This window comes from Musa acuminata, chromosome BXJ1-5 (assembly GCF_036884655.1).
Source record: "Musa acuminata AAA Group cultivar baxijiao chromosome BXJ1-5, Cavendish_Baxijiao_AAA, whole genome shotgun sequence".
Taxonomy (NCBI): Eukaryota; Viridiplantae; Streptophyta; class Magnoliopsida; order Zingiberales; family Musaceae; genus Musa; species Musa acuminata.
Window position 1 is genome coordinate 43,356,905 of NC_088331.1, and position 26,503 is coordinate 43,383,407.

At 38.7% G+C, this 26,503-nt stretch overlaps 5 protein-coding genes and 1 long non-coding RNA gene across 10 annotated transcripts; 4 read left to right on the forward strand and 2 right to left on the reverse strand.

Moving 5' to 3' along the window:
- Nucleotides 1-270: 270 nt before the first annotated feature.
- On the forward strand, nucleotides 271-1,395 carry LOC103985536 (uncharacterized). The gene is made up of 2 exons (XR_010513818.1): nucleotides 271-678; nucleotides 987-1,395. It is a non-coding gene; the product is annotated as an uncharacterized LOC103985536 (long non-coding RNA).
- A 630-nt stretch (nucleotides 1,396-2,025) lies between these two features.
- On the forward strand, nucleotides 2,026-4,452 carry LOC135673990 (pentatricopeptide repeat-containing protein At2g33680-like). The gene has a single exon (XM_065183397.1). It carries the CDS (start codon nucleotides 2,026-2,028, stop codon nucleotides 4,450-4,452), a length of 2,427 nt encoding a protein of 808 aa, XP_065039469.1.
- A 3,028-nt stretch (nucleotides 4,453-7,480) lies between these two features.
- Nucleotides 7,481-8,484, forward strand: LOC135673991 (putative pectinesterase 63). Its single transcript, XM_065183398.1, has 2 exons — nucleotides 7,481-8,136; nucleotides 8,230-8,484. The coding sequence occupies exons 1-2, from the start codon at nucleotides 7,495-7,497 to the stop codon at nucleotides 8,482-8,484; spliced, it is 897 nt and encodes a 298-aa protein (XP_065039470.1). The 5' UTR covers nucleotides 7,481-7,494.
- A 1,503-nt stretch (nucleotides 8,485-9,987) lies between these two features.
- Nucleotides 9,988-11,924, reverse strand: LOC135584800 (protein SMALL AUXIN UP-REGULATED RNA 12-like). 4 transcript variants are annotated; one of them, XM_065184244.1, is made up of 4 exons: nucleotides 11,801-11,906; nucleotides 11,076-11,237; nucleotides 10,355-10,872; nucleotides 9,988-10,258 (listed from the first exon to the last, which is right to left on the reverse strand). In XM_065184244.1, exons 3-4 carry the CDS (start codon nucleotides 10,788-10,790, stop codon nucleotides 10,230-10,232), a joined length of 465 nt encoding a protein of 154 aa, XP_065040316.1. In that variant the 5' UTR covers nucleotides 10,791-10,872; nucleotides 11,076-11,237; nucleotides 11,801-11,906; the 3' UTR covers nucleotides 9,988-10,229. The 4 variants fall into 4 exon arrangements, with proteins under 4 accessions (XP_065040316.1, XP_065040315.1, XP_065040313.1 ...); XM_065184243.1 differs by lacking the exon at nucleotides 11,076-11,237 and having other exon boundaries at nucleotides 11,801-11,924; XM_065184241.1 differs by having other exon boundaries at nucleotides 10,355-11,237.
- A 4,398-nt stretch (nucleotides 11,925-16,322) lies between these two features.
- LOC135674417 (dormancy-associated protein homolog 3-like) lies at nucleotides 16,323-18,031 on the forward strand. Of its 2 annotated transcripts, none has more exons than XM_065184246.1 (3): nucleotides 16,323-16,715; nucleotides 16,799-16,901; nucleotides 17,709-18,031. In XM_065184246.1, exons 1-3 carry the CDS (start codon nucleotides 16,448-16,450, stop codon nucleotides 17,734-17,736), a joined length of 399 nt encoding a protein of 132 aa, XP_065040318.1. In that variant the 5' UTR covers nucleotides 16,323-16,447; the 3' UTR covers nucleotides 17,737-18,031. The 2 variants fall into 2 exon arrangements, with proteins under 2 accessions (XP_065040318.1, XP_065040319.1); XM_065184247.1 differs by having other exon boundaries at nucleotides 17,073-17,790.
- Nucleotides 18,032-23,726: 5,695 nt separating this feature from the next.
- Nucleotides 23,727-25,166, reverse strand: LOC135674418 (protein TIFY 10a-like). The gene is made up of 5 exons (XM_065184248.1): nucleotides 24,825-25,166; nucleotides 24,538-24,718; nucleotides 24,243-24,460; nucleotides 24,105-24,162; nucleotides 23,727-24,021 (listed from the first exon to the last, which is right to left on the reverse strand). The coding sequence occupies exons 1-5, from the start codon at nucleotides 24,970-24,972 to the stop codon at nucleotides 23,874-23,876; spliced, it is 753 nt and encodes a 250-aa protein (XP_065040320.1). The 5' UTR covers nucleotides 24,973-25,166; the 3' UTR covers nucleotides 23,727-23,873.
- Nucleotides 25,167-26,503: the final 1,337 nt, after the last annotated feature.

Consider the following 26,503-nt stretch of genomic DNA (forward strand, 5'->3'; position numbering starts at 1 on the left):
TCTTACATCTTTTGTTAAAATCAGCCAACTACTGTAACACTAAGATCTCCGAATGTTATAATTAAACAAAAAAAAAAAGAGACTATTTTCGTGACTCGAAATTGTTCGAATAAACCGTAAAAAGAAATAATCCCTCCACCCTAATTGATTAGGACTTGGCTATCCCTCCCTAATCTGGGTTGCGTGCATAACTGCACTGTCTCAAATCTAAAGATCAGCAATTCCAATCAAGATAACGATTTCAACATGTCATGTGAAAGAGGTGGGGGATCCTTTTTGTGGACACCAAGTAGTTTTAAGTATCCATCACTCCTTCCACTCTCACCCTCATCTCCTTCCTTGAAGAGCTCCCCCCTCAACTCCCTCCTCCCTTCCTCCCTCTTCCGAGATGCTACCGAGAACATGGAGCATCTTCCATGTGGGGGAGGAAGGTGGTGAGGCACCAAAGACTGTTGCAGCTGCCATCGAAAGCTCGAAAGGCGCCTGCGATCGGCTCGAAGGCCTTCGAATCCTCATACAGAACTCGGGACGACGATCCAATGTCGTGATCAATTCTTCACTTCGATCTTGCATGCCTCACCATTTAACCAAGGCTTCTGCGCCTCAGTTTGGCTTCCTGAAAGCTTGCTTCTTGTGCAGAAAGGAGCTGCGTCCTCACAAGGATGTTTACATGTATAGGTATTCCATCACTCCTGACTGCTTCTTTCTACCTCTCTAAACAACATCGAAGCACTGCTGTTGCTACTGTTCGATGCAAGTTCAGCATAAATTCTGCTCTTGACAATGTAATAGTAGATGGATTTAGAGAGAGAGAGAGACCACCTATCATCCATGATCTCCTGAACTGTTGTCGGATTGTGACTGCTTATTATAGAACACACAATCAGTGATCTCTGACACAAGCTCACCACAACACTCTTTGTATTTTCAGAATAGTAGGCTGAGATCACAATGAACTGTGGCTCAGACACTGTGATTTCACGCAGGGGTGACCAGGGATTCTGCAGTGAGGAATGTCGTCGCGATCAAATCTTGTTGGATGAAAGAACAGAAGCTGAAGCGTCAGCAAGAGGGAGAATGAAGCCACCTCTTCGTCCTCCCGCCGCCGCCAATAAGGTTCAGGAATCCGACCGCCGGAGGAGGATCGTAGCAGTAGCATAGAGATCTACGAGGAAGAAAAGCCCCTTCTTTCTGAATGATGAGAAGGCTGCATATTTACCAACTACACAGAATTGTATGCCAAGTTCGAGACAAATCCATCGGACTGACAGCCAATTCAAGTTTCCTCCTATTTCCAGGGAATGTTGCAACCTATAAGAGTAAAGAAAGAGTCTATCGGAAACAAATGATACGCTTTTCTACTCTAATGAACACCTTGTGCTTCATTTTTACTCATCCACACTGGTTTGGATTTTGGATGCATATATTCTACAAAGAATATTGATCCTTTTGTACTTTGATTAATTCGTTCAATCTAATCAATGATCATAATTGATGAGAGATAGCATTTGATATCAAAATCAATTTATTTTTTCAAAGAATAGGTGGCTAACACAAGATTTACCCCAAGACTCTAAATAATTTGATAAATATTTTATCAAATAAGTAAGTATCTTAAAAATATATATATTAAATAAAATTTTTAAGTCTTCAAATTTTTGTGAGTGGAATCATAATTTTTAGTGTCTAAAAATATTTATCTAAGATTCGAACGATTAATCACTATATCCTTCCGAAATATGTCAGATAGAATTTTAAATCCTTAATCTTTAGTAAGCGGGTTTACTATGTCATGGGTTACCTAATTAATTTATTTTTTACTATATATATATATATATATATATATATATATATATATATATATATATATATATATATGCAATTAATGGCTTGCATATAATCTAACTCTTATATATATATATATATATATATATATATATATATATATATATATATATATATATATATATATATATATATATATATATATATATAAAAGAGTTAGCAGTCCAATTGTTGTTATTCATGAACTATAAGCTTATATGCAAGCCATTAACACTTCATTCTCCTGCACAAGTCAAGGCAGTAGATTGCCTCACAAGTAGATGGTTGGGTTGCAGCTTTAGACCCTCCGTTGCTTCTCTCTTGACAGCTTCAAGGTTCCATGGCTCCCTTCCGCATTCTACCGCCCGCTTTGAGGTCGAGAAGCGGTACGCCGCGCTCCTGCGAGCCGCCGCGCAATCTGGAACGCTTCCCGATGGCAGAGCCATCCACGGCCGCATCCTCCGGACCATCCCCCACCCTTCCGTTTTTCTTTCCAACGGCTTGGCCAATATGTACTGTAAGTGCCGCGCCCTGCCGCACGCCCTCCGCGTGTTCGACGAAATGCCCAATCCAGACGTCGTGTCGTGGAACACCGTTGTCGACGGCTGCTTCCTCTCCGGCCTCCGCTTCGACGCCTTGGCTTGCTTTAGGGAGATGCTGCGATGCGGTGTCTCTCCCGATGAGTTTAGTTTCGTCGGAGTTCTTAAAAGCTGCGATCTTGGCATGGGGTTTTCGGCTCACTGCGTTGTGGTCAAATATGGTCTTGGCGACAGTGCTTTCGTTGCAAGTGGCCTTGCTGAGTTCTATGCTGTCTATGGACTCCTCAGTGACGTGATGAAGGTTTTTGAGAGCTTGGAGCGCAAGGACATTGTATTGGTTAATGCCGTGATTGGTCTACTTGCTAAAGCTGGGAATTTTGAAGAAGCTTTTAAGGTGTTTTGCAATCATGTTTTGGCATCACACCTGCTGCCTGTTCGAGCTACTTTTGTTAATGTGTTGAGTGGGATCGATGGGTTTGAATTCTGGAGGGAGGCTATTCAAGTTCATGGCCTGGTAGTTAAATTTGGGTTTGAGGGGGATGGTGCTGTGCAGAGTTCCCTTATCAGAGTGTATGCTAATTGTTGTTGCATGGATGACGCACATGATTTGTTGAGATATTCGAACAGCCAGAACGTGATCACTTGGACCAGCTTGATATGTGCGTATGCAAGCCAAGAACAATTTCGAGATGCTTTAGATGTCTTCTGTCATTTTTTTCACGACGGCATGATGTTGGATGATGTTTTGTTAGCTTGTGTTCTTAGTATTGCAGCTGCTTCTGACTCTCAGAAACTTGGTATTCAGTTTCATGCTGTTGTCCTCAAATATGGTTTTGGGCTAAATAACTGCATCAATCATGCCCTGATGGATATGTACACCAAGTGTCTGTGTATGCCGGATGCTCTGAAGATTTTCCAGCATATCGGTGAAGACCACAATTTATTATCATGGACTATATTGATTTCAGGCTATGCCAAGTGTGGATCCTCCATGGAAGCACTGGACACATTCTACCAGATGAACAAAGAAGATATTATTGCTGATTCAGTTGCATGCATTGGTGCTCTTATGGGTTGCACCTATTTGCAGGCTGTAGATCAAGGTGAACAAATTCATGCCTTTTTGATTAAATCAGGCTCAGAGATGGATGTCGCAGTCCAGACAGCACTACTGTCTCTTTATTCTGAATGCGGGAGCTTGAATGAAGCAATTCAGCTGTTTGAAATGATGATTGTACATGATGTTGTTTCTTGGACTGCATTGATTTCAGCATATGCAAATCTCGGATGCAATGAGAAAGCTCTTTTGTGCATGAATCAAATGCTCCAAGATGAAATTAAGCCGAATCACTTCACTTTCGTAAGTGCACTTAAGGCTGCGGCTAAACTAACATATCCTGTGATCGGAAAGTCAATTCATGCTGCTATCGTAAAGTCTGGCCTGGAAGAAGATACATTCATTGGAAGTGCTCTTATCGACATGTATTGCAAGTGTGGAAGCATAGGAAGTGCAGTAAGCTACTTCAATGGAGCATCTAAACATGACCTTGTTCTCTGGAATGCTTTGCTTGCGGGGCATGCACAACATGGTAATGTCCTGGAGCTGCTCAAGGCTTATGAGGAAATGGTTGATCGTGGGCTAAAGCCCGATGATATTACATTCCTTTCTGTTCTCTCCGGTTGCAGCCATGGTGGCCTTATTGACAAAGTAGTCCATTTCTTTAGGAGCATGAGTGATGACTATGGAATCAGACCACAAATGGAGCACCATGCTTGTGTTGTTGGCGCTTTTGGACGTGCTGGTTTACTTACGGATGCAGTCAGTTTTATCGAGGGAATGGGAATTAATCCTGGTTCAACAGTGCTAAGAACCTTGGTTAGCTTTTGTATTATGTATGGACATGTTAGATTAGGTTTCGCCTCAATCGCAAAGATGGTGTTATTGGGCCAGATGGATAGCTCAGCATTTGTATTGGTGTCTAATTTATATGCTGTTGAAGAGAAGTGGCATGATAGAAGGAAAATTAGAGATGTAATGGAAGCTGATGTAGTGAACCTGAAGAAGGTTGGTGTGAGCTGGATTACATAATAAGTTGATATCATGGTATCAACTAGTTGAAATTCATATCAAATGAGGATGAGTCGAGGTCATACATCGCAAAAGAATTTATGGCCTAAAGAACCGCTCGGAGTAACAATCACGTGGACTTAGCTGCTGATGCTTAGCACAATTACAGTCTGATTTAATTGAGAAAGGATGGAATCTCTCTTCTATTTGTGCTCAGGCAAACTGTGTCCCAGCTGTTGGAGAAACATGGAACATGGATGGATGCAAATTTGTTTCTTTGGATGCTAAGCAGTCAGCATTTGCTAAATCGCTGTTTCAAAAGAAAATAGTCTCAACTAAAATCAGGTATACATCTCTGTCATTCCTATTCAAAATGCTTTTTTTTTTTCTATTTAATGATTGGTCATGAAAAACTCAATAGTCACCATCATCCTATTCTGTAAGGAATGTTAATATGTAAAAGATGGTTTATCAAAAGTTTATTTGCTCATTATTTATTCTGTTTGCCTGTTATGATCACAATTATAATGACTACGGTTGCTCATGTTTCAAACAATGTTGTCAATGAAGAGAAACTTAATTATTTTATTAGGACATCACAATTATGATCACAATCATGTTTCAAACAAGAATATGGAGATCAGTGTCTTGTTTACATTTTTCCATGAAGAGAAAATTATTTTATTAGGACATCTATTTAGACTAGATCAAGTTGATGATCTTGTTTGAAAGATAAAGTTGGCCTACTTTGAACATTAAATTTCTAGATAGCAGATTGTTGCAGTTTTGAGAAGAAACAAGAAATATATTCTTTTTTTTATTACTACTGCCCTGGTTTAAATATCTTGAAGCTTCTTATGTATGCAATGCACTGATGTGGTAAAGGACCCCAGAAACAAAAGAAAGCAAAGAGAAAAGGTGACCTACTAGGACCCCAATTTAGTCTCTTATTGGATGGAGGAAGCTGATTGAGTTAGTTTATAGGGTGATAAATCACTATTTATCTTCGAGGAATTATCCATTCTTGGTGAGCCCCACATGGTTTTACTCTTATGATTTTTTTTTTATATTCCTCAATTGATATGAAATTAAATATATTTATCAATAATCTCCAATAAAGAAGCTTAGTCAAGACATAGTAAGTTATTATTTATTTTCATTCGCACAAGTAAGCTGGCTCACGAGGAATTGTCTCTGGGTTGGATCATGATTTTGCCCCTTTAGGATGGAGATCAATAGATGCCTTTATCAAAATAATCACATGGTGACATTTTAATCTTTATTATTTTGGTTATGGACCATTTAGGTTTTTATGGTTTACTTATGTATAAAATAACTTTTATATTTTTAAAAAACGTAGCATATAAGTTCTCCCGTCAAGTCTGAGTTAACATATATTAAAGTCTGTTTACGTGATATACTGACTCATAATAAACTATTAATATAATAACACATATAATTTAAATTTAAAAAAAGGTTAAGATCATTTTAGATTCTATCGTTTTGACTATAGACTACTTAAGCCCTTATAGTTTATTTATATTTATAATAATCTTTATATTTTTAAAAATATAGCATATAAGTTTCTTTTGTCAAGTTTGAATTAACAAATTTTGGAGTCTGCTTATGTGACATGCTGGCTCACAATAAATCATTAATATAATGATACATGTAACTTAAATTAAAAAAAATTAAGACCATCATAAATTGTGGGAGGAGGCATCATTGTGAAAGCAACCACCAATAGCAACACCGAGCTGCTATTGCTTAGTAGGGCATTGTACACATACAATTTCTTCCGTATTGATGATGACCTCAGGAGCTTCTGGTCCTATCTTAGATGGATGTGTATTGACCAGTTCGAGCTAGGTACGTAGTGGTCTCCTAGTACCTCTTCCTCCTCTTAGGTGTCTTTGTCTCCACCGCCTCCCACTCCATCCTCTCTTGCACCCTCACTCATCGTGCCTATGATGTGATGGTCCATCTCTCTCTTACCTTCGCCTCTCCGCCTTCATCCACTACTATGGTCTCTGTCGCTTCCTTTTCCTCGATAAGATGGATCTTAATCCTTTTTTTATTTAAATTATATATATCATTATATTAATAATTTATTATGAGTTAGTATGTCATATAATGATATTCTAACGTCTGTTAACTTAGACTTAACGAGAGGGGCTTACATACTACGTTTTTGAAAATATATGGGTTATCTTAGGCACTAGTAAATTATACAGGCTTAAGTGATCCATAGTCAAAACCACTAGAGCTAAAATGGACCTTAATCTTTTTTTAAACTTAAATTATATGTATCATTATATTAATGGTTTATTATAAATCAACATATCATGTAAGCATATTCTAACGTCTGAAAACTCAAATTTGACGGAAGGGATTTATATGTTATGTTTTAAAAAATGTAAGAGTTATTTTAAATACAAGTAAACCATAAGAGTTTAAGTGGTTCATGAACAAAATCACAGGGCCAAAATGGACTTTAACCCTATGATATATATTGTAAGTTTTAGATTAGCATGAAAAACAAATATATATTGTTGTAAATTATAGAGTAAAATATATTGAACAATTTTTTTTTACATGTAAGTGTAAACGATTAAATTGATGCACAAAATAAGACATAATAGTGTGCAACTTTTGACGAATAATTTTTATAAAATAAACTTAAATCGAAAAATATACTTTGATCATCGACAAATACCTTTGGGAAATTCTAAAATTTTTAAAAGATAATTTAGATAGATAAAATTCTGATTTCTTTCTCTTATTCCTTTACTTTGACATATCAACTCTCATAGGCTCAATATCGATTCATTAAGCTTTGTGAATCACAGAGTTCAATAATTTTTCCTCAGCCTTTCTATATTTACCGGAAACTTTATATGCACAGTGTTTCTCCTACGTCTTCTCTCCCCTTTCCCCCTTTAAGATATATTTTCTAAAGATTTCTTTCCATATTTAATTTTTTTTTTCCTCCAAAAAAATTTATTTTCTAATCAATTTTATTAGCATTAGGAATTCAAAATACTTACTAACCCTAATAATATCATGCTAACAATTTGTGTTGGATGGTGGCCTTTCAAGATGCCTCAGTTACGTTATACCGGCAATATGGCCATGTTTGGTAACCGTAGCAGGCGAGAAGGATCACATAAGAAGCTGGACCGGTTTATTCGTTTCCTTCACCTCTCTTTCCTTCCTTCTCATGCTCCTCCTCCTCCTCCTCCATCGAAGATGAGACGACAATTGGGACAAGCTCACTCTCCGGCCGCCCTCCTTGCAGCCCTCTTCTGCCTCCGTATCCTCCCCGCCCTCGCGGCCGCCGCTGACTTGGGCAACCTCGAACCACCAAGTGCACCGACCCTAGAACCACTCCTCGCAGTGACGGAGCGAAGCGGGAGGGTCGTGACGGTGAGGAAGGACGGCACCGGAGACTTCCGAACGATCACGGACGCCGTCAAAAGCATCCCATCCGGCAACACCGCCCGCACCGTCATCAAGATCGGCCCGGGGGTCTACCGGGAGAAGATCCTCGTCGACCGGTCCAGGCCGTACGTCACGTTCTACGGCCAACCCGGTGCGATGCCGACGATATCGTTCGACGGCACGGCTGCGAGGTACGGGACGGCGAACAGCGCCACCGTCGCCGTGGAGTCCAGCTACTTCGTCGCGAGCAACGTGATCTTCGAGGTAGGCGGTCTTGAGAGACCGAAGCAGTCGCAGTAGGGTTTTCACAGGCATAGAACTAACTGACCTGCTCTGATGCGTCTCGCGGCGTTGAAGAACACGGCACCGATGCCAAGCGACGGAGTGCAGGGAGCTCAAGCGGTGGCGATGAGGATATCGGGGGACATGGCAGCCTTCTACAACTGCAAGTTCTACGGATACCAAGACACGCTTTGCGATGACACCGGCAGGCATTTCTTCAAGAACTGCTTCATTAGGGGAACAGTCGACTTCATCTTTGGCAATGGCAGATCCATCTACCAGGTTCTATACTCCCTTCTGCTTCCTCTCTGTTGCACACTTAATGGCTGAACAAGAATCCATATTACATGCACAGGAAAAAAAGAAGCATATATGGAGTCTATATGTATGTGTAAATTTAATCCCTTTTGTAAAGTAGATTAATAATTTAGTTTGCTGAGATCAATTATTTGATTTTTTGATTAATTATAGTATTCTTTCTAGTAAAAGAGGTTTTTTCTGTGTTGCATGGAGAAGAATGAATGACACAAAATATTTATATATATATCAATTAACTTTTAGAGTAAAGGATAATAATATAGTGTGATGTTGTGATATTGGATTGCAAGTGATAGGTCTCATGTTTAATATAACAATTTTTTTAAAAGATTGATTAATTAATTTTTGGAATTAATTAATTATAGTATTTCATCTAATTTAAAGTTGAAGCCTAATTAATGTGTCATTAACAAAATTAGAAGAATGCCAAATCAATGCTCTTAGGTTACTCTGACATACTTTACTTTAGTAGGTTCCAAACACTGAGTAAAATTAATGCACTTATGGATTTTTAAGGCACATTTATGGCTAAATTAATCAAACTAACATCAAACATGGGTTTAATTGAGTGTATTTAGATTTCTCTTGTATACAAACATTCCAATACTCCATCCACTACAATGGGTAGTAATGTGCTTCTCTTTTTCCAATTTATTAAACACTTTTAGCTTTGGTCTAATGCCAATAAGCCAAAAAAGATAAGTGCAATAAAACAAAATCAAATCAAAAATAAAATAAACAATGAGATGGTTGCTTATATATATATATATATATATATATATATATATATATATATATATATATATATAAAGAAACATTTTCGGTGATAGAAACTTCCATCTAATCAACAAATCTTACAGAACTGTGAAATCGAATCAGTGGCAGATAATGTCGCCTACATTACAGCACAAGCGAGATCTAATCCATCAGATAAGAGTGGCTTCTCCTTCATCCACTGCAACATCACAGGCACCGGGAACGCATTCCTGAGCCGGGCATGGCGAGAGATGTCGAGGGTGGTCTTCTCCTACACCCACATGGGCCGCCTCATCGACCCCAGAGGCTGGGACAACAAGGGCGTCGCCGGCCGCAACAGGTATCGCCACCCATCTCTTCCCTTGATCTCCCTCCCTGCACGTGAATCCCACCCAGTCTTGGGCCTTTCTTCCCTGAGCTGTGAGCCAGCACTTAATCTTGAACCACCAGGACGGTGTACTTTGGCGAGTACAAGTGCTTGGGACCTGGGGCTGTTACCGATGGGCGTGTGAACTATGCCAGATTACTCAATGATAAGCAGGCAAGGCCATTCCTCACCATGGACTTCATCCAAGCACAATCATGGCTTCTTCCTCCCCCTGCAGTCTAGGAGCTCAGCATGTCATCTCCTTCTCCTCTTTGCGCCATGTTTGGTCGCTTCTTCCTGTTCTATCATTGTTTGCCCACTGTGCATGTTGTGTTGCAAGACCATGCGATTTGGAGAATAAAAGGATTCCAAAAGCGTACTAGTAGTAGTCATCACAAAAGCAGCTTTTCAAGCATTTGCATTTCCAATCAATCATCACATGATTCACAGTACCATTTTCCGAAAACTATGTTGGGGGGGGGATTACACAGCTTAATCCCAGCAACTCCCCTGAAATCCAAGGAAGGGGGAAACATGTTTCAGAGCTCTCCTTAAGCTTAGCACATACCACCAAGTGGAAGTTCTATCAATCCCTATGAATGCTGTAGCTGACTAAGAACAATCCCAAGCGCTCTCAGTCCTCGAGCCCTGTTGGATTTCCTTCTGCAATGACAGAGAGCAGTTCGAACAAACCTCAACGTTCACAGTGATTCATTCATGCATAGCACTTGAAGGAAGACAAAGCCTGAGCTTTCTTACCGTCATCGATGAGGCCCTTGCCGTGCCGGTCCATGCACTGGAGGATGTACTTGAACGTCTCGATCTCGCAAGGGATGGTGAGTCCGCCCTTGTGATCGAAGCCGAACTCCTTCTCAGCCTTCTCCAGTAGCAGCCTGAACACCGGCAGGCTGAAGTAACTCGTCGGAATCACAAACCTCCTCTGCTCTGGTCCTACGTACACTGGGCAGCACCCCTTGGGGACATCCGGCGGCGCCTCCGGGCTCTGGCAGCACTCCTCGTCGGAGTCACACTGGACGCACACGTCCTTTAGGCGGCTGCTGACGGTCGGGGGGATCCCGGACGCCCTGTGCCGGTCCTCTTTTGGCCCGAGGGCGATGGACTGCCATTTCTGAAGGATCTCTCGCAGTCTCACAATCTGCCAGATACTAGTCACCTTCCCAGCTTCCTCACCCATGGCTGCAAGTCCCAAACCAGTGATGGTCGGACTCAGAACGCCAAGTGATGATGGATTTCAGTGGCCTTAAGCATTCATAGCTCTGACCCGAGACAGAAAGAGCAACATAGAGATCATAAGGTATTTCTAGAACAAATTACAAGATCATACGACCTACCATAAGAAGATGATACAGAGGGGAAGATTCTAATCAACAACAAGGTTTGGTTTCTACTGCTGATGACAGAAGATTCACTACAGACTACTCTTCTGGATCCAGGAATAAGTAGACATCTAGTGACTCACGTTACAGCAGGGATCTGAAGACAGGATCATGGATTGTACTAACATGAATCTTGTAAAGATTCTGAGACACAGAGATTTCATCTCTCAGAAACCATCTTCAGATCTTCTGTCATAGCAGATTGTGATGCAACATGTGAATTCCTCTTACAAACATTCCAGTTCCTGGTAAGTTATTCGGATTTAGGCATCTAAATATAATATCTGGAACAAAAAAAAGCTGGTGAATAACATTAGATCGGATTGTTAGAGCTCCTAAAACAATATTATGTGCTTCAGTTCCTGTATTGCTGGGTTACAGCAACAAATCTGCAATACTTCCTGCAATTTATGCTTCACATATCAAAAATTAATTCAGGTCTTGAAGGATTGTAACTTGAGTCTACTTTGATGCATCAACAACCTGAAGTGTACAACATCTTATACAGAAAAAAGAATCCAGAAACCTTTACCACCTATTCCATCATGAGAGCTGGCATTGAAATGGAAATAAGGAGAACAATACTTCCTTTACCATTGATAGATTTGGGCATAAGAATAACCATGGTTAATTACTTTCGAAGATATCTTGATCAACCTACAGTTAACTTAAATTAATCTTGCATAAATTCCAAAAACTTACAATTCATTGCAAACTACATTCCAGAGCAAGGAGATCAAATTACAACAAATATATATATATATATATATATATATACATAAGCAAGCAAATTTTTTGCTGTTATTACCTTAAGAGGCATTAGAGATGGCAAGATAATTGCATGCAGAGAGGAGAAGCTGCCATTGTGAATGAGGAGACGAGTGGGTTTGAGACGAAGACAGACAAAGAACACCTTGTAGGGAGCAAGAACACACCTTGTAGTAAAGGTAAGGTCACCCAATGACGAATTTATCCCTATATTTTGCTTTATTCTCTCATCTCTCCCTAACACAAGTGATATCCACCGAGGGCAACATGGGAAGATGAAAATTGACCACGCAGACCCGGTCAACGCTGCAGACGTCAACCTCGATTGCGCCGATCTTGAAGCGCCGAAAGGAAGGCTTTCTTGGGGGAGGGCCTCGCTGGCGTCCGTCGATGTCGCTGCCAACGGCTGAGATCGGTTTGATCAGAATTGATCCCTTTCTCCTTTCCGTGATCGAACGTGACAACGTCAAAAGCGTAGTTTGGAGAGCGTGATCGCATTGATTGATGCATCCAATCTCTCTTTCTTTTTCCTTTTTTTTCTCTATTTATTCTTAAAGATAAAAGATGGATAGAGTGTGAATCATGAGAGGAGGAAATTAAAGTTATGATAGGGATAATATAATAGTAATAAGAGTTATTTATGACTCACTATGCTTTGATTTCGTTGGAAACGAAAGGAGATGAAGAAATAGTCTCACATCCGTGAAATTATAATGAGTCTGAATCACAATGACGATGATGAAAATTTATGTACTCGTTTTACATCATAAGCTGGGACGAAACTATGTAAAGCCTATGATCCTATGAACTATAAGACCTCACTGAGGTATGGGCCTGATCTGAACTATATCCAGAATCAAACTAAGCAGTAGGTTATGATCATGTAGAGGAGTGTGCTGGAAGCCCAACTGCACAAGGCAGTACCAACTGAGTTTTATGGCATAGTTCTGATCCTTACTATGCTTTGCTCAAGCAGTCTGTTTTGAGGTAAAAGGAAAGGGATGGCACAGTGCACAAGGCAGAATCACAGATGAGCTGTTTTCATGAGTTGACCTTATTTACCAGTCTTGTTGCATTGAGATCTTCCAGTGGACTGAACCAGCACAGTGTAGAAGGGGTTGCTGTCTTCATGATCCATTTTCTTTCGAATGTCTGCAAAGGCAAAATAAGTAGTTTGCAGGATATGCTAGCAGAAAAGAAGCATGATTGTTCATTTGCAAGCTTCCAGGTGAATTAAAATGATTTGAGTACTGAAATCTTGGAAATAGCCTCCTCCAAGCAGACTTTGACAGAATGCTGTGAGGTGGTGATTAGAAGAATGATTTAAGCTGAGGAATTGGTTGTGTATCTTACAAGAAGCTGCCTTCAGAAAAAGATGAAAACCTTTGAACTGGACATCAGAAAGAACTGAGGAATGACTTGTTACATACTCTGAGAAATCACTAGAAAAGGATTACATACCTACTGCACCATTCTGATTTAGAATGTGGCCACATCTTGTTGGAGCTTCCAGGAAAGGTGCTCTCAGGGATCATGTGGTCTAGACTTTAGAGGACTGTCATGTTCCATGGTCCACACAATAGGTAGTCAGTCTGTAATGGCTTCGGTGGATGAACAGGGGCTGAACAATTCCAAGGTGGTGGTACAGATCCAAATGCTTGGTGCTAAGAGCCTCTGATGTTGACTGACTCTTTTCAACAAGGACATGAGAATGTATGTATACTATTTTCCATCTAAATGAAGTCTTTCTCAGTCTTCTCCTCCTTCCATCACTTGTGCCATGAGATCTCAGACTCAGTGAATTTGAAGATAGCACTCATACTTGGGTCCACAAGGCAATTCATGAGCAACCACTCATGCTTGTGAAAGCTTTTAATGTTGTGTAAGAATTCAATTCTCTCTAATTGTTACAGAGAACTGGTCCACCAGTTCTCTGTAGAAGATTAAGATGATCCTAACTATTACAGTCTCACTGGACCATATTGATGAAGCTAAATGAATCCACTTCTGATGGACCTACTTCACCTAACATTCCATGATTAGCAGCATGGCTGGAGGCTTCAACTCAAATTCAGCATATTTGTCTTTGATTAACATCATTGTTTGGCTATTTGTGACACACTTCAGAGGCTCTAATGCAAACAAAAAGTTGAAAGAGTATTAGATTCCAAGTTGAGGTACAGATAGATAACTTGAATATATCTGAGCATGGAAACTGTTGTAAAGGAATGCATGACAAGCTCAGATCTGCATTTCTTGTGTTACTGTCATTTCATGAATTCAATTATTCTGGCATAAACTATGGAGTAACCAACAAGAATACTAGCACTTATAATAATTTTTTTATGTTCATGGCAGCACTTATGATACTAGAAAGACATGTTCACTTTTTGCTGTATAGGAACTGCAGGGTAAACAGAAGCCACTCAGATAATAGTGTCAAGATCATTAACATGGGACAAATGAGAAGCAATCAGATAAGTTTGAAGATAACATGAAAATTGTGTCAATTCAAACTTATCCACTGTGGCAGACAATCATTTATAATTTCTTCTCTACCTTTTTTCTGTATGTTTGAAACCTTATGATAAATAAATAATTTTTTTTTTTTAAATAAACAATGATGTTCTTATTATCAACAGCTAAATGTCATATGAACTAAGTTGATTGATATCTTTGGTACTTATTGGATAAGGTTTAGATTTAAAGTCTTCAACAATAAATTTTATTTACAATCATATATTTTGAGAGAGAAAATTATAAATAAAAAAAAGATTACTTTAGTGACATGTGGATTAGCCACTGAAGTAAAGTTGTCTATTTCTTTATCTTGACTCTAAAAGATGAAGTCCAGCAAAGAAGGTTGTGTGGTCCTCCTAACATCTAAACTTGAGCTTAATAGTCATACTTACTGAAACATAGCTGCCACAATAATTAATCATGTATTACCATTATTCAAGAATTCTTTAAAGCCTAGTCAAATACTAATTACTCCCTCTGAAGTGTGGCTAATACTCCTTTGCATTTAGCTTTCCCATGTCACATATTGGCTAACTGATCTCTTTTAATTGGATCATATCTCATAAGGGCTTGCAATGGATGAGATGGAAGTCAGATTTATCCCAAAAGATGAACTAGATCAGTATCCATTAGCCAATATCATTAATCCAATTTTAATGGTTATACATGAAACTAAAGGTATAAAAAATTAATTTTATTATTTATTTTCCAATCCTTTTGAATACATCTGATGCCCAGAACTAAAAATCATTCAAGTGGAAGAATGAGAGTTAATTTGTCATGAACAACAGAAATTTTTATTTAATTTTATGTTCATGTTTTTTCCATCACAGAAAAGATGTTGTTGATGTGTGTAGTGATGCTAATCAATTCAAAGAGTAAGACTCATCCCCATAGTGTTTGATTGCAAGTTTTGGCATTCCAAACTCATAAATACATGATAGTCTCAACCATCTCTGGCATTATCTCCACTCACAATGCCTTCAACCAAGAGCAACCACTGACAGGAATGGATACCTAACCCTGACTCTTGGATTGGTGCAGAAAATAGGGTGATGAAGATGGTGACATGTTTAGGTCATTGCCTCCCAATAATGCACTCTTTTTTTTATTTATCATCATTGGAAGGTTTCTGGTGATATTTCCCTCCATGAAAACCTAATGCTGCCTTTTGACTATTTCTTTATGGATCATGTAACTTTTTATCTGCTTTGGAAAGTTCACTTGAAATGGATTGGATGGTCATCATGGAAGACAAAGATGGGTGGAAAAGTCATACAAGTATACAACCCTAATTGCTTTGTTTGAGGGCGGCTAATTGCATGAATGATCCACTTTGTTAATCTAATTGAGTGTTTCTACTTTAAAGTTCATCCTTTTTTTTTTTCCTCCTAATGATAAGAGGTTTAACACAATAAATTTACGGTTTAAAAAATTATTTACATCCTAATTTTTTTAAAAAATAAGTAATAAAAATTTGATCTAACGTACGATCGATTTAGTTATCGATCGTTCGGCATAGTTTTTACCGACTAGCATAGCTAGCTTTCTTTCTTGAAAAAAAAATTAGAATGAGATTTCAAATATCCCATTTTTGTTAAGTGAGTCGGATTCATTACTATAATAATCTATTCTAAAATAACTTATCGAAAAATTATTTAGAATATTATGATTTATCTTCTTTTTTAATCGGTTGATTAGCAATCAAAATAAATTTAATTTAATAAAAAATCAAATGGTAGAGAGGAAATGGTAGCACAACTTTCTTGATTTGATTAGGTATATTTTTTATTAAGGTGTCTACTAAAAAATTGTATTCTATTTAATTATTTATATTAAATTAGCAAAATTAGATACCATGTCATTCATTTGCACCTAAAACATCATCGATCAAGCTAAATAACACGTAGCTAAGTCAAATCACACATGGTCAAATATATATATATATATATATATATATATATATATATATTATTATTATTATTATTTCCACAAAATCCAAAAACCCGTTTCCCTCTATAAATGCGCACACTCTCGACCTTTGCCGATGCCTTCCATGAATCGATAATTCATGGTAACAAACCGAGACAGTGTTTGTAACAGTTGCTAAGAGCAATAATAACGACAGTAGTGATAATAACGGACTCGGAGAGGGGAAAGAGGAAGAATGAGTCTTCTCCACCACCTGTGGGACGACACCGTCGCCGGGCCGCCACCGGACACCGGCCTCGGCAAGCTCCGGAAGTCCTCCTCCTTCTCCCCTTCCTCACTCTCTGCTGCCGCCGCCGCAGCAGCAGCAGCTCCCGTCGCTCTTCAGGTCACTCGGAGCATCACCATCCTCCGGGGCAGCGCCTCCGCCGCACCGCCCTCACCGACGTCTTCTGCCGCCTCGTCGCCTCGGGGCCCGTGGAGCGCCCTTGATTCCCCTCTTTCCCGTGAGTCTGCCGCCTAACCCTGTGGGGCAAGGAGAATTCCGAAAAAGATCGTCTTTTTATTACCTGTTTGTTCCCTCCTGCAGCTCCGACGCCGAGGGGAGACTGGAAGAGGCTCCGGAGGAAGCCGACGCCGGTGGCCGAGGGGGTGGAGACCGCCGAGCCGAGAAGCCCCACCGTCTATGACTGGTTCGGCCTGCTCATTAATCTCCCTCTTTTCTCTTCTTTTCTTCTCCATATTAATTAATTAATTAATTAAAATGGCACATTTTAATATAATATATATGTATATTTATTTATTTTGTGCATCCAAACAATGATCTTCTTGCGTTAATTTGATATGCTAATTACTGCGTGTAGGGTGGCCATAAGTTCCCTGGATAGATGAGAGTGAGATGTAGAGAAAACTCTTTTCTGTTCTTCTCCATATCAACTAATTAAAAATCAGAGATGGCACATGATATATGTGTGTAAGCAGATGATGATGTTCTTGCATTAATTTGTCTTATTTGTTGTGTTATAAACTGCATGAAGGATGAAATGGAGGAAAGACCCCTCTTTTCTTTTCTTCTCAGTATCAACTAATTAACAACAAATAAATCCCTTTTTTCCTTCAAAGATGGCACCTGTAATATGGGGGTGTGTGTGTGTGTGTGTGCGCAACCAAAAGGATGATCTTCTTGGATTAATTTGGTTTTAATTGCTAAGTACTGCATGTGGGGTGGTGACAAGTTCTTTGGACAGTTGAGATGGAGGAAAAGATCTTTTCTTTCTTTGCCTTATCAAATGGGTCTTAATTGTTGTGTAAAACACTGCATGTAGGATGGTGATAACCTGTCTGGAATTTCTTTTTTATTTTTTTTCTATATCATGTAATCAAGAATAAAAACACCTTTCTTCGTTCTTCATGATGGCTATGCATATTGTGTATGCATCCAAATGATAATATTCTTGCATTAATTTGGTTTTAATTGTTCTATTAATTACTGCATGTAGGGTGGTGATAAGTTCTCTGGACAGTTGAAACTCATATAGAGAAAAAAAAAAAGAGGAAAAATGTTGAGCTGAAACAGCAAAATATGAAGAAGATGCAGTAAGTGAAGATTATATCTTTTGCTAGCATGTATGCAGATTTTTTGTAACTACAATAAAGTTGGAAGTGGATGTAGAACAAGAGAGGAAGAGAGAAAGAGAGAAAAAGGGGGTGTCTGAGAACTTGGAGGTGTGAAAAGAAACCCAAGCAGGGTGCAATCAGTTTGTAATGAATGGAGTCTTGGTATGTGGATGTGATGATGGATAATGCAGTGCATGTTATCAGAGCTGTTGTGCTTGAAATCACTGTTTGCTCCATGATTAGAATTCCTGTATCAAGATAGTCCAGTATAATTTTTTTATGTAGCTTAGCAATATCAGCTGGTAGTGAGAGCTCCACAATCTTTAATTACTGAAAAGAAAAGTATTCTTCTTCTTATTTTTAGTGTCAGATGGTGTGTCTTGAGAGAGAATTGAGATCTTAAGCATTTACTAACTGTAGTTGGTCTAGATTTGGAGACCTCTTTTTAGTATCAAATTTAAGGATGAACTGAAGTCTCCAAAGAACAGAGAGCAGTAGTGCTATGTAGATGATGCCAGTGAGTGCTTAGAGGTGGATGTATAAGCCATATGGAGGTATATATTTTTGCTTGATACATTTGGCTTGAATAGAAATGCATAGTAAGCAAGATCTACCTTTCATATTATATATAATTGTTAACCCAAAATATACAAGGGAAAATAAAATTCAAAAGACTGCAGTTATCTGTAATCTGATCAATTCTCTGGAATAAGAAGCTGCTTTCAGATCTTGTTCTCAGCTTGAAATAAATACTATTTTTTTTCTCAAAAATAAAAACAAGAACTAATAACAGTAGCAAACAGATTAAACTGAACTCCCAGGTTCTTTTGTCACAATCTGCCAGCTCTAATTGTCTGCATACAAAGGTTGTACCATTTATGTTTGATTCACTGATCTCTCTAATCTAGTTTGGCCACACTGATTGCTTGGCCAAGAAGCATGATAGGATCCCATTGCCAGCATGACCATGGATTGATCAAAAGGGGTATTATATTCCTGTTTACACTTGGTCCAAAAAGGTCTGACTGTCAATGAAATTTTGTAATCATCCACTCCTTGGATGAACAATTGTCTAAGCCTACACTCATCTGGTCTAATCACAATATGAATTGGTGAGTAGAAATATTCTCTTGGAAAGATTGTTCCTCGTAAAGGGTAGTGTTTTAAGTGTAAGATTTACTTAGTTTTTAAAAAAATCTTTAAAAGAAGAAAGTCTTGAGGGATTGTTAATCTTCACTCGTCGAAAACAAGATTAGTATCGAAAGTCGACCTCTATAGAAATCAAGATTGAACATATGTGAAGATGATTGAATCATTATAATTTGATTTACATATTTATTAATTATTAATTATTTGTGCTTCTTATCTTTATTTATGTATATATTTATCATTGTCTCTAATTATTCTCTTGATCAAAATTTTGAAGCTTTGACAAGCACTAATTCACTTTCTCTCAGTATTATTATATGCTTCTTTCCTCAGTTAACATTTCAAAGTTTATTAAATTTATAGAAGCTAATTCACTTTCCTTCTTAGTATCAGTAAAATCATAAAAATTGATATCACTTTGATTATCTCATTTGAGAGTAATACGAGAAATAATAATATTTTTTAATAATCAAGAGGGTTATTTTTTCACAACCGTGTTCAATAAAAATGAATTACACATTAAAAAACTAGAATGAAAATTTTTATATTTTTTTGTGGATTATGATTTATGAAATATTATTGAATTTGATTTCCAAAAATCTCCTAAGATCTTAAATAAATAAAATGATATACAATAATATATTTTTTTAAAAAAATATTAAAGTGATTTATTGTATTTTTATAGTCTGTGACACCGCACATCATATTTTTCATACAATCACTCACGAATGTACAAATAAAATTTTTAAAAAATTAGGATTGATCTTTCAATATGTAGCTATATATTTTTTAAAATAAGTCAAACAAATCCATGGGTGGCATTGTACATGTTTTATCGATTTTGTCAATGGATTTAAAATGCTTGGCAAAAATTCCGCTAACATCAAATTGATGAATTAAATTTAAAATGCTTGGCAAAAAGTTAGATTTGAGTAATCTTCTTCGTAAAGAACTCATAGAATCATTAGCGGTCATCGAAGAACTTTGAGGATATTGCATTGAAGTACTTTGAGGATACTCAAAAGTTTCAAGTGAAGAAGAGATTGAAGAAATACATTAAGAAAAATAAACCAACAAGAAAGCTAAAACCAAAAAAGGGTCAAGAAAACTTATGACATGTTATTGTATAAAGCCTTGATACTTCAAAAATTAGGATCGTTAAATAAAGAAAAAGATATTTAAAATAACATGATGAAGTAACATGATAAATTATTCCTTTATAGCCGTCAACAATGAGGTAATTAATTTTACAAAATATTTTATCAAACTAGTATACAATGAGTTGAAAAAAATTAATGAAAAATATAAGTCGTTAAAATAGGACAGATTCGCCTTAACTCTTCTTCTCTCACTAGTCTCTCTTGCTGTCCCCATCCCCATGTGTTTATAGTCTTTACTTCTTATATTTTTCTTATCTATTCATAATTTTTGCTAGTAATGCACGAGTTCTCATAAATTCTCTTAAACTCCATTTGCAATGGACTTCTCTTTCTAGACTTAAATCGATGTGATATTACATTTAGAAAGTAGAATCGAAGAATATCATTCTACTTCAACATATGAGTCCCAACAAAATCATAAGTTCACATATCATATGAAGATAATCTACTCAATATCTTTTAAATTAATATAAATAATTAAGTAGATCATCGTAGTCTTTGCTCATTGGTGACTTTAGAGTAGGCTCAAGGAAAATTTTATAGGACAATATCTTCCTCTATTGGAAAGACAGTTTTAATTTCCTTCAAAATCATTTAAACAAGAATCATATTCCATCTTTGACCCTCACCCTTGTCTTATTTAATATAAACCAAATTGAAAACCATATAAATCATGATTATTAGTTCTAACCAAATCAATTGTAATTCCTAATTTAGATCTTACACTTTAGGGCCTATGAGACTTTTTAAGTTGATTAAGTGGTGGCTAAAAATACCATGGGAATAATGTTGCATGCATTTAAAATTATAAGTATTTGGGCCAAATGTTAGCAACCCATTCAGTTTTTTTTTTTGGAAAAGAAATGAGTATATATTAAGAAATAAAATAATACCTTTAGTGAAAGTTCATATAAATGATGAAGGTATTTGAAAAAGAAAAGAGGGAAGACATTTTAATGATGATCATGTCTTCATGTTTTTTATTAGATTATTGAGCATGAAAAATAATTGTTTAGATTTATTTTCAAAAAACTCATATTTAAATTATGTTATTTTAGAAAAATAGATGAATGTTAGCAAACCCTAATCCAATCGAGTTCTTTGAGACCAATGGCTGAAATGGATTGCGACTAACTCTAATCATCAAGTCCAGCAACAAGCTAACATGGCTCAATGCCCATAGCTCGATGAAGCATGGCATGGACTAACCCATTTCTCTAGCATCAATTTAGTAAGTAGCGAAACTCAAATCAGATTACACCCCTGATTAGTCCCACATCGAAAGTGTTAACTTATAAGGGTCTGATGAGTGTACTATTATCAATTTTGATTTAAATATTTTGATCAATGGTTTAGATCAAATGAAGTTGATAGACTAATTAGCCCATAAAGATCGAGTAGTGGCATTTGGTATACCTAATATTTGGGCATGACGAGGGGGTTAACCGTAACGAAATGGTTTTAAAATAAATAATTGGTAACTTATTTAATTTAATATGGAACACTCTTATCAATAAAGATAATTATTAGAAAAATAATCATACATGTGATATGATATGCGCCAATGTGGTAATGAACCTATTATATTATATGTATAATAATTTTGTCTATTTGAACATGGCCTTCTATAATGATTCATGTTTAGTTTGATTGGATAATCCTATCCCAATATATGATAGCACAAATATTTTGTGTTTAATACTTATTTTCAGTGTAACCCTCAAAAGGTGACAATTTGGAAACTCAAGCGGAGATAAAACTGACGAATCAAAGACTCGAAGAAGATTTGTCTTGGCATTTTCTTTTCTTCTTCTTATGGCGAACTGGTCGAAGCTCCCGATAGACATCTTGGATCTGATTCATGGCGAACTCTCTATTCCTATGATCCGTCGTAGGATCTGTATCGGTTCTTCTCATGGTTGGTTGATCACGGTGGACGAGTCGTCCAACATGCACCTTATGAATCCACTCACCGGCGCCCAATTCCCTCAACCTCCGGTGACAACCTTACCCTTCGTCGCAGCCGTTCGCGACTCCCAAGGACGAGTCACCGGCACCGCGATCGACCGACGGCCACCACACACGTACAGTTTACCGGATGCGCATCGCATACTGTTCCGCAAGGCCATACTCTCTGCTGCCCCCGATGAAGGCAGCGCAGCGGTTTCGTCGTCATGATGATCTGCAACATTTGGAGGGCTTCGGCCTTCGCTCGAGCTGAGGACAAGGCCTGGACATACATAGACACGCCGGATTCCTTCACAGAGACAAATTCTACACCATTAGTTATCTCGGCACGGTCGGGGCATGGGAACCCCATGGGCTTTCCTTCAAGCCTAAGGTTATCCCTGTCGACCTGGAAGAGTTACTCGGGTACACCATGTACTTGGTGGAGTCCCTGGACGGTAGCCTAATGCTGGTTTGCAGAGGCCGGGAGCTCGTCGGTATGGGGCCTGAACTGATCAAGACCAGTATGTTCTTGAACGAGCAGGAGCTCGAGTGGAAGAAGCTGAAGAGCTTGCATGAGCAGACATTATTCTTGGGGGGGGTAACCAACCATTCGATGTGCATGTCCAGCATAGACTTCCCAGAGCTGGAATGGAATCGTATAGATGATGACTTCCGACGGTCGGAGCAGCTACGACATCAACGTCATGACATAGGAATATTCTACATGATGGGTAAGAAGATTCAACCAATAGAATATTCAACATGACGATTTGACTTTGAACGACTTCCTTCGTTGGCCTCTCCCACCATTAAACTTCCAAGCAACTTCCTCTACTCGCTTAAGAATAGTGCCATTCTCTCTCTCTCTCTCTCGCACGAATCCAATTCTAGATGTTGCGTGCGCGGTTGGAATGGCAGCAGCGCCCTCACTCGGACTTGCCATTAGCAGACAAACATGGCTTCCGTCCACAAGTAAACCCTTCAGGTCTAAACCTACCGGTGGAAACGTGGGAAGGGATTGCGAAACCGTGTTCCTTGCAGAGACTGTGGCCCATGCACGAGAATTCCAAACCAAATCTTGTGATCCACCAAGAAGTCATAGTCTCAATCTTCAATGGGAACAATATACAAAAGGAAAAGAAGAAAAGGTCATCCATATTTCAAGTGACCATTGATCAGATCATGAAGGCTTTTAGAATGCTGAAGACTTTGTAATCAAAGCTTAAATGAATCATGCACGCTGTTATTAAAATAATATTTTAGGTATAAGAAAATTTCTAGAATATGATGATTTCATCCCCCTCAAACTTAGAAGAAGACACTGCATGGTATATCTGAATTATTTATCTTAAATTAAGCGTTTGAAATCTTCCTCTTCATCATCATCATCACCATCGATAATGTATATGATATATGATATTCTATTTAGCATGTGCATCAAGACTTCAATTCAATCACTAATTGTTTTCAAAACCAATCCTTGACCATTTCTATTATTTTGATTGAACCAGTAGATGTGACAGGATTGAAGGCCTGGAATTTGTGGTTTGTATACTGTTCCTGACCACCTTCATCTAAATCTGGAATTGCAGTTGCTGTGATCACTTGTCAGCTAAGAAACATTGCTGAGGCTGAGCAATATGAAGTAGCAGATCATGAGAACTTGTCATGATCATACAAATTGCAAGAGAAGTTTGTTTCAGAAACAAGATCTTAAAATGGAGAGGCTACATCGATTTATTGTCTGATCCCCTTGTGTTGTTTGAAGACAGTGGAATCCCTCCCAAGCTATCTGCTACTCCCAGAACTGTGTTCTTGTTTCACCGCATGCCGACCCAATCCAAGCCAAGGTTGGCCGTCTTCCAGCTTGACATCATCCGGTGGCGCCGCCGCCGACGAGCCACCATGGGCTTGATATGGTGCTTTGGTGCTAATCCTGAAGGCATCAACAAAGACAGTGTAAGCGTCCAACTGCAACAACGCACAACACTTGTAACACAGGATAGAAACACTACTCACCGATCCTTCCTCTTCTCGAGGAATCGATGCAGGGAGTTTTTTCGAGCTATGGGCATATCTGTTTCCAACACGCAACTCATCAGCACTGTGTTTGTCACATGCATCAAGATCAAGACTTCATGTAGTGCTGAGAATTACCAGATGCACTGGCTTGGGTAGGCTTGGGCATGCCATTCTGTGTAGAGGACTCGGCTGCATTAGTGGATGAAGGAACAGGGAGACCACGCTTTGGAGCTGCACTACTCTCTTTGCCGGCCATCTGCAGCAGATCTATGGCCTTGTCAGCCGGGAAATCGTCGAAAACCAGCACCTTTCCACCGTAGAAGATCGTCAATTGGGAGGACTTCTCTGTGTGCCTAAAGAAGTGATAGCAATTTAGAGTCAACATCTGTATCTGCACAAAGACGAGCTGTGGAGTTCTTCTGGGTCATACTTGATGCTTGAAGCAGATTCTTCCTTGAGGGGAAGGACAGAGGAACCAAATCCTGCGGTATGCTGGGGAAATAGCTCCATGGATTTGGGAGCAGTTTGGTGTGTTCCATTGTTGGTGTGGTCTTCAGTGGACACATCCACACCCGGTAGCAGACTCAAAGTGGTGGGAGACTGGTACCTCTCTGAGCAGAAGAAAGAGCACAAGTCCATTCAAGAAAACATGCAAGCGAAGAAGAAGAAGAAGAAGAATGAAAGCCTTATAAGATGGAAAGGAACGAAAGATCTGACCATGAGGTTGGTGGTGAAGAGGCCTTGGGGCCATGATGTCAAGGCCAATGCTCCCAAAGCTGCCCTTCTCCTTCAAGTACTGCCTCAAGAGGCCGTAGGTGATCGAGAACTGAGTCTTCTCCCCTCTCTTTCCCCCCATCTCTGCCATCTCCCTCTCTCTCTCTCTCTCCCCCGCTTCCAATCAGTATTGCTTGTGCGCTGGTCTTTACTCTTCCTTTTGCTGATATATCTTCTTCTCGATCAAGCTTTCCTTTGCCTCACCATGAACACTGATTCTTCTCCCTTCTTAAGAAGAAGTGGTGGAGGGAAGAGGAGAAGGATGAGAAGAAGAAGAAGAGGCTTAAAAGAGAAGGGATATATATTACATATATGTAGGCTTAAAAGGAACACGTTTTCTGCTTTATTGGACGAAGTCCACCGAAAGAAGACGACGACGCAATTGCCCGACACATATAATAATAACATGCGTTAGCTTTCAAACGTATGCCATGCCACAGAGGAGAGCATCAACGTTACACCTCGCAAGTTGCAAGAAGAGAGGAGAATGCAAGCGTTGGAAGAGGGTGGAGAGTTTGACCCACCACCAATCTTCTGAGGGAAGGTAAAGGAATTAGAGACTTTGTTTCACTAGCTATCAATATTGTTTCTACACCATATTCTAGTCAATGAGGTGGTCAACTAAATATTAGTGGTGAACAATTTGCGAAGGCTTATTGATGGCATTGATAGTAGAGCATGAATGGATTATTGATTGTTTGGGGAACCTATCAAAGTTTTAGTTACAAGACTTATACATAATTAAAAGGTTCATAAAATAAGTATCAGCTAATAAAATTAAGTGAAGAGGAAAATAAATCCTCATGATGTGGTCCTCCTCATCTTGCAAATGAGATTGAATCCAAGGATGAGTTTTTGCAGTGATGTGACTTCCTTCACATAGTCAATGAGGTGTGCTTTGATTGGAGAAGTGACATCCCCACTCCACTGGAAACAGTTGGAATTCTGCACATCGCAAATATGAGTGAGTGTATTGAATAAAAGGCAGGAGAAGTATGACTATTTCTAAGGTGGTCAGCTTTCACATGTTGAATGGGGTGTGCTTTGAGTGGAGAAATGCAATTCACACCACTACTCCTTTGGAAGTTTTAGGGTTTTTGCACACCAGCAAGTGAATGTGTGCCAACTTGATGGGTCAGCTCGAGACAGTGGAGTATGATGGGCACCTCAACTTGGAATCAAACTCGGTTGGAAGTCAAGACATGTGCATGGAACTGTGATGAGATTGTGATCGATTTGAGGATTAGTCCTCGTTCATAGGATTTGATCAATTCTTTATGGAAATCGTAGACTCCTGTAAAGACTAATGTAGATCTTGTTGAGCTGAGGAGAGTCCCAACTAGATGGGTTCAAGGTCAATAATTCTTCCAATTTTTTTTATTTGATTTTACGGCCATGCAACCCCTCGAGATAGAGATAACCTAATATTGTGCCGGTCGAGGGGAGCGAAGCTACGATAATGCCCCCGATGTCCCCGAGCTGACATGAACCGAATTATGATAATACTTATCTGAGTTAAGTGAGTTGTGACTCAATTATAGGCACCAAGGCAACCAAAACTATGCACACCAACATTGCAAATTCATGAGACAGATTTCTACAACTAGAGAGTACCACACAGT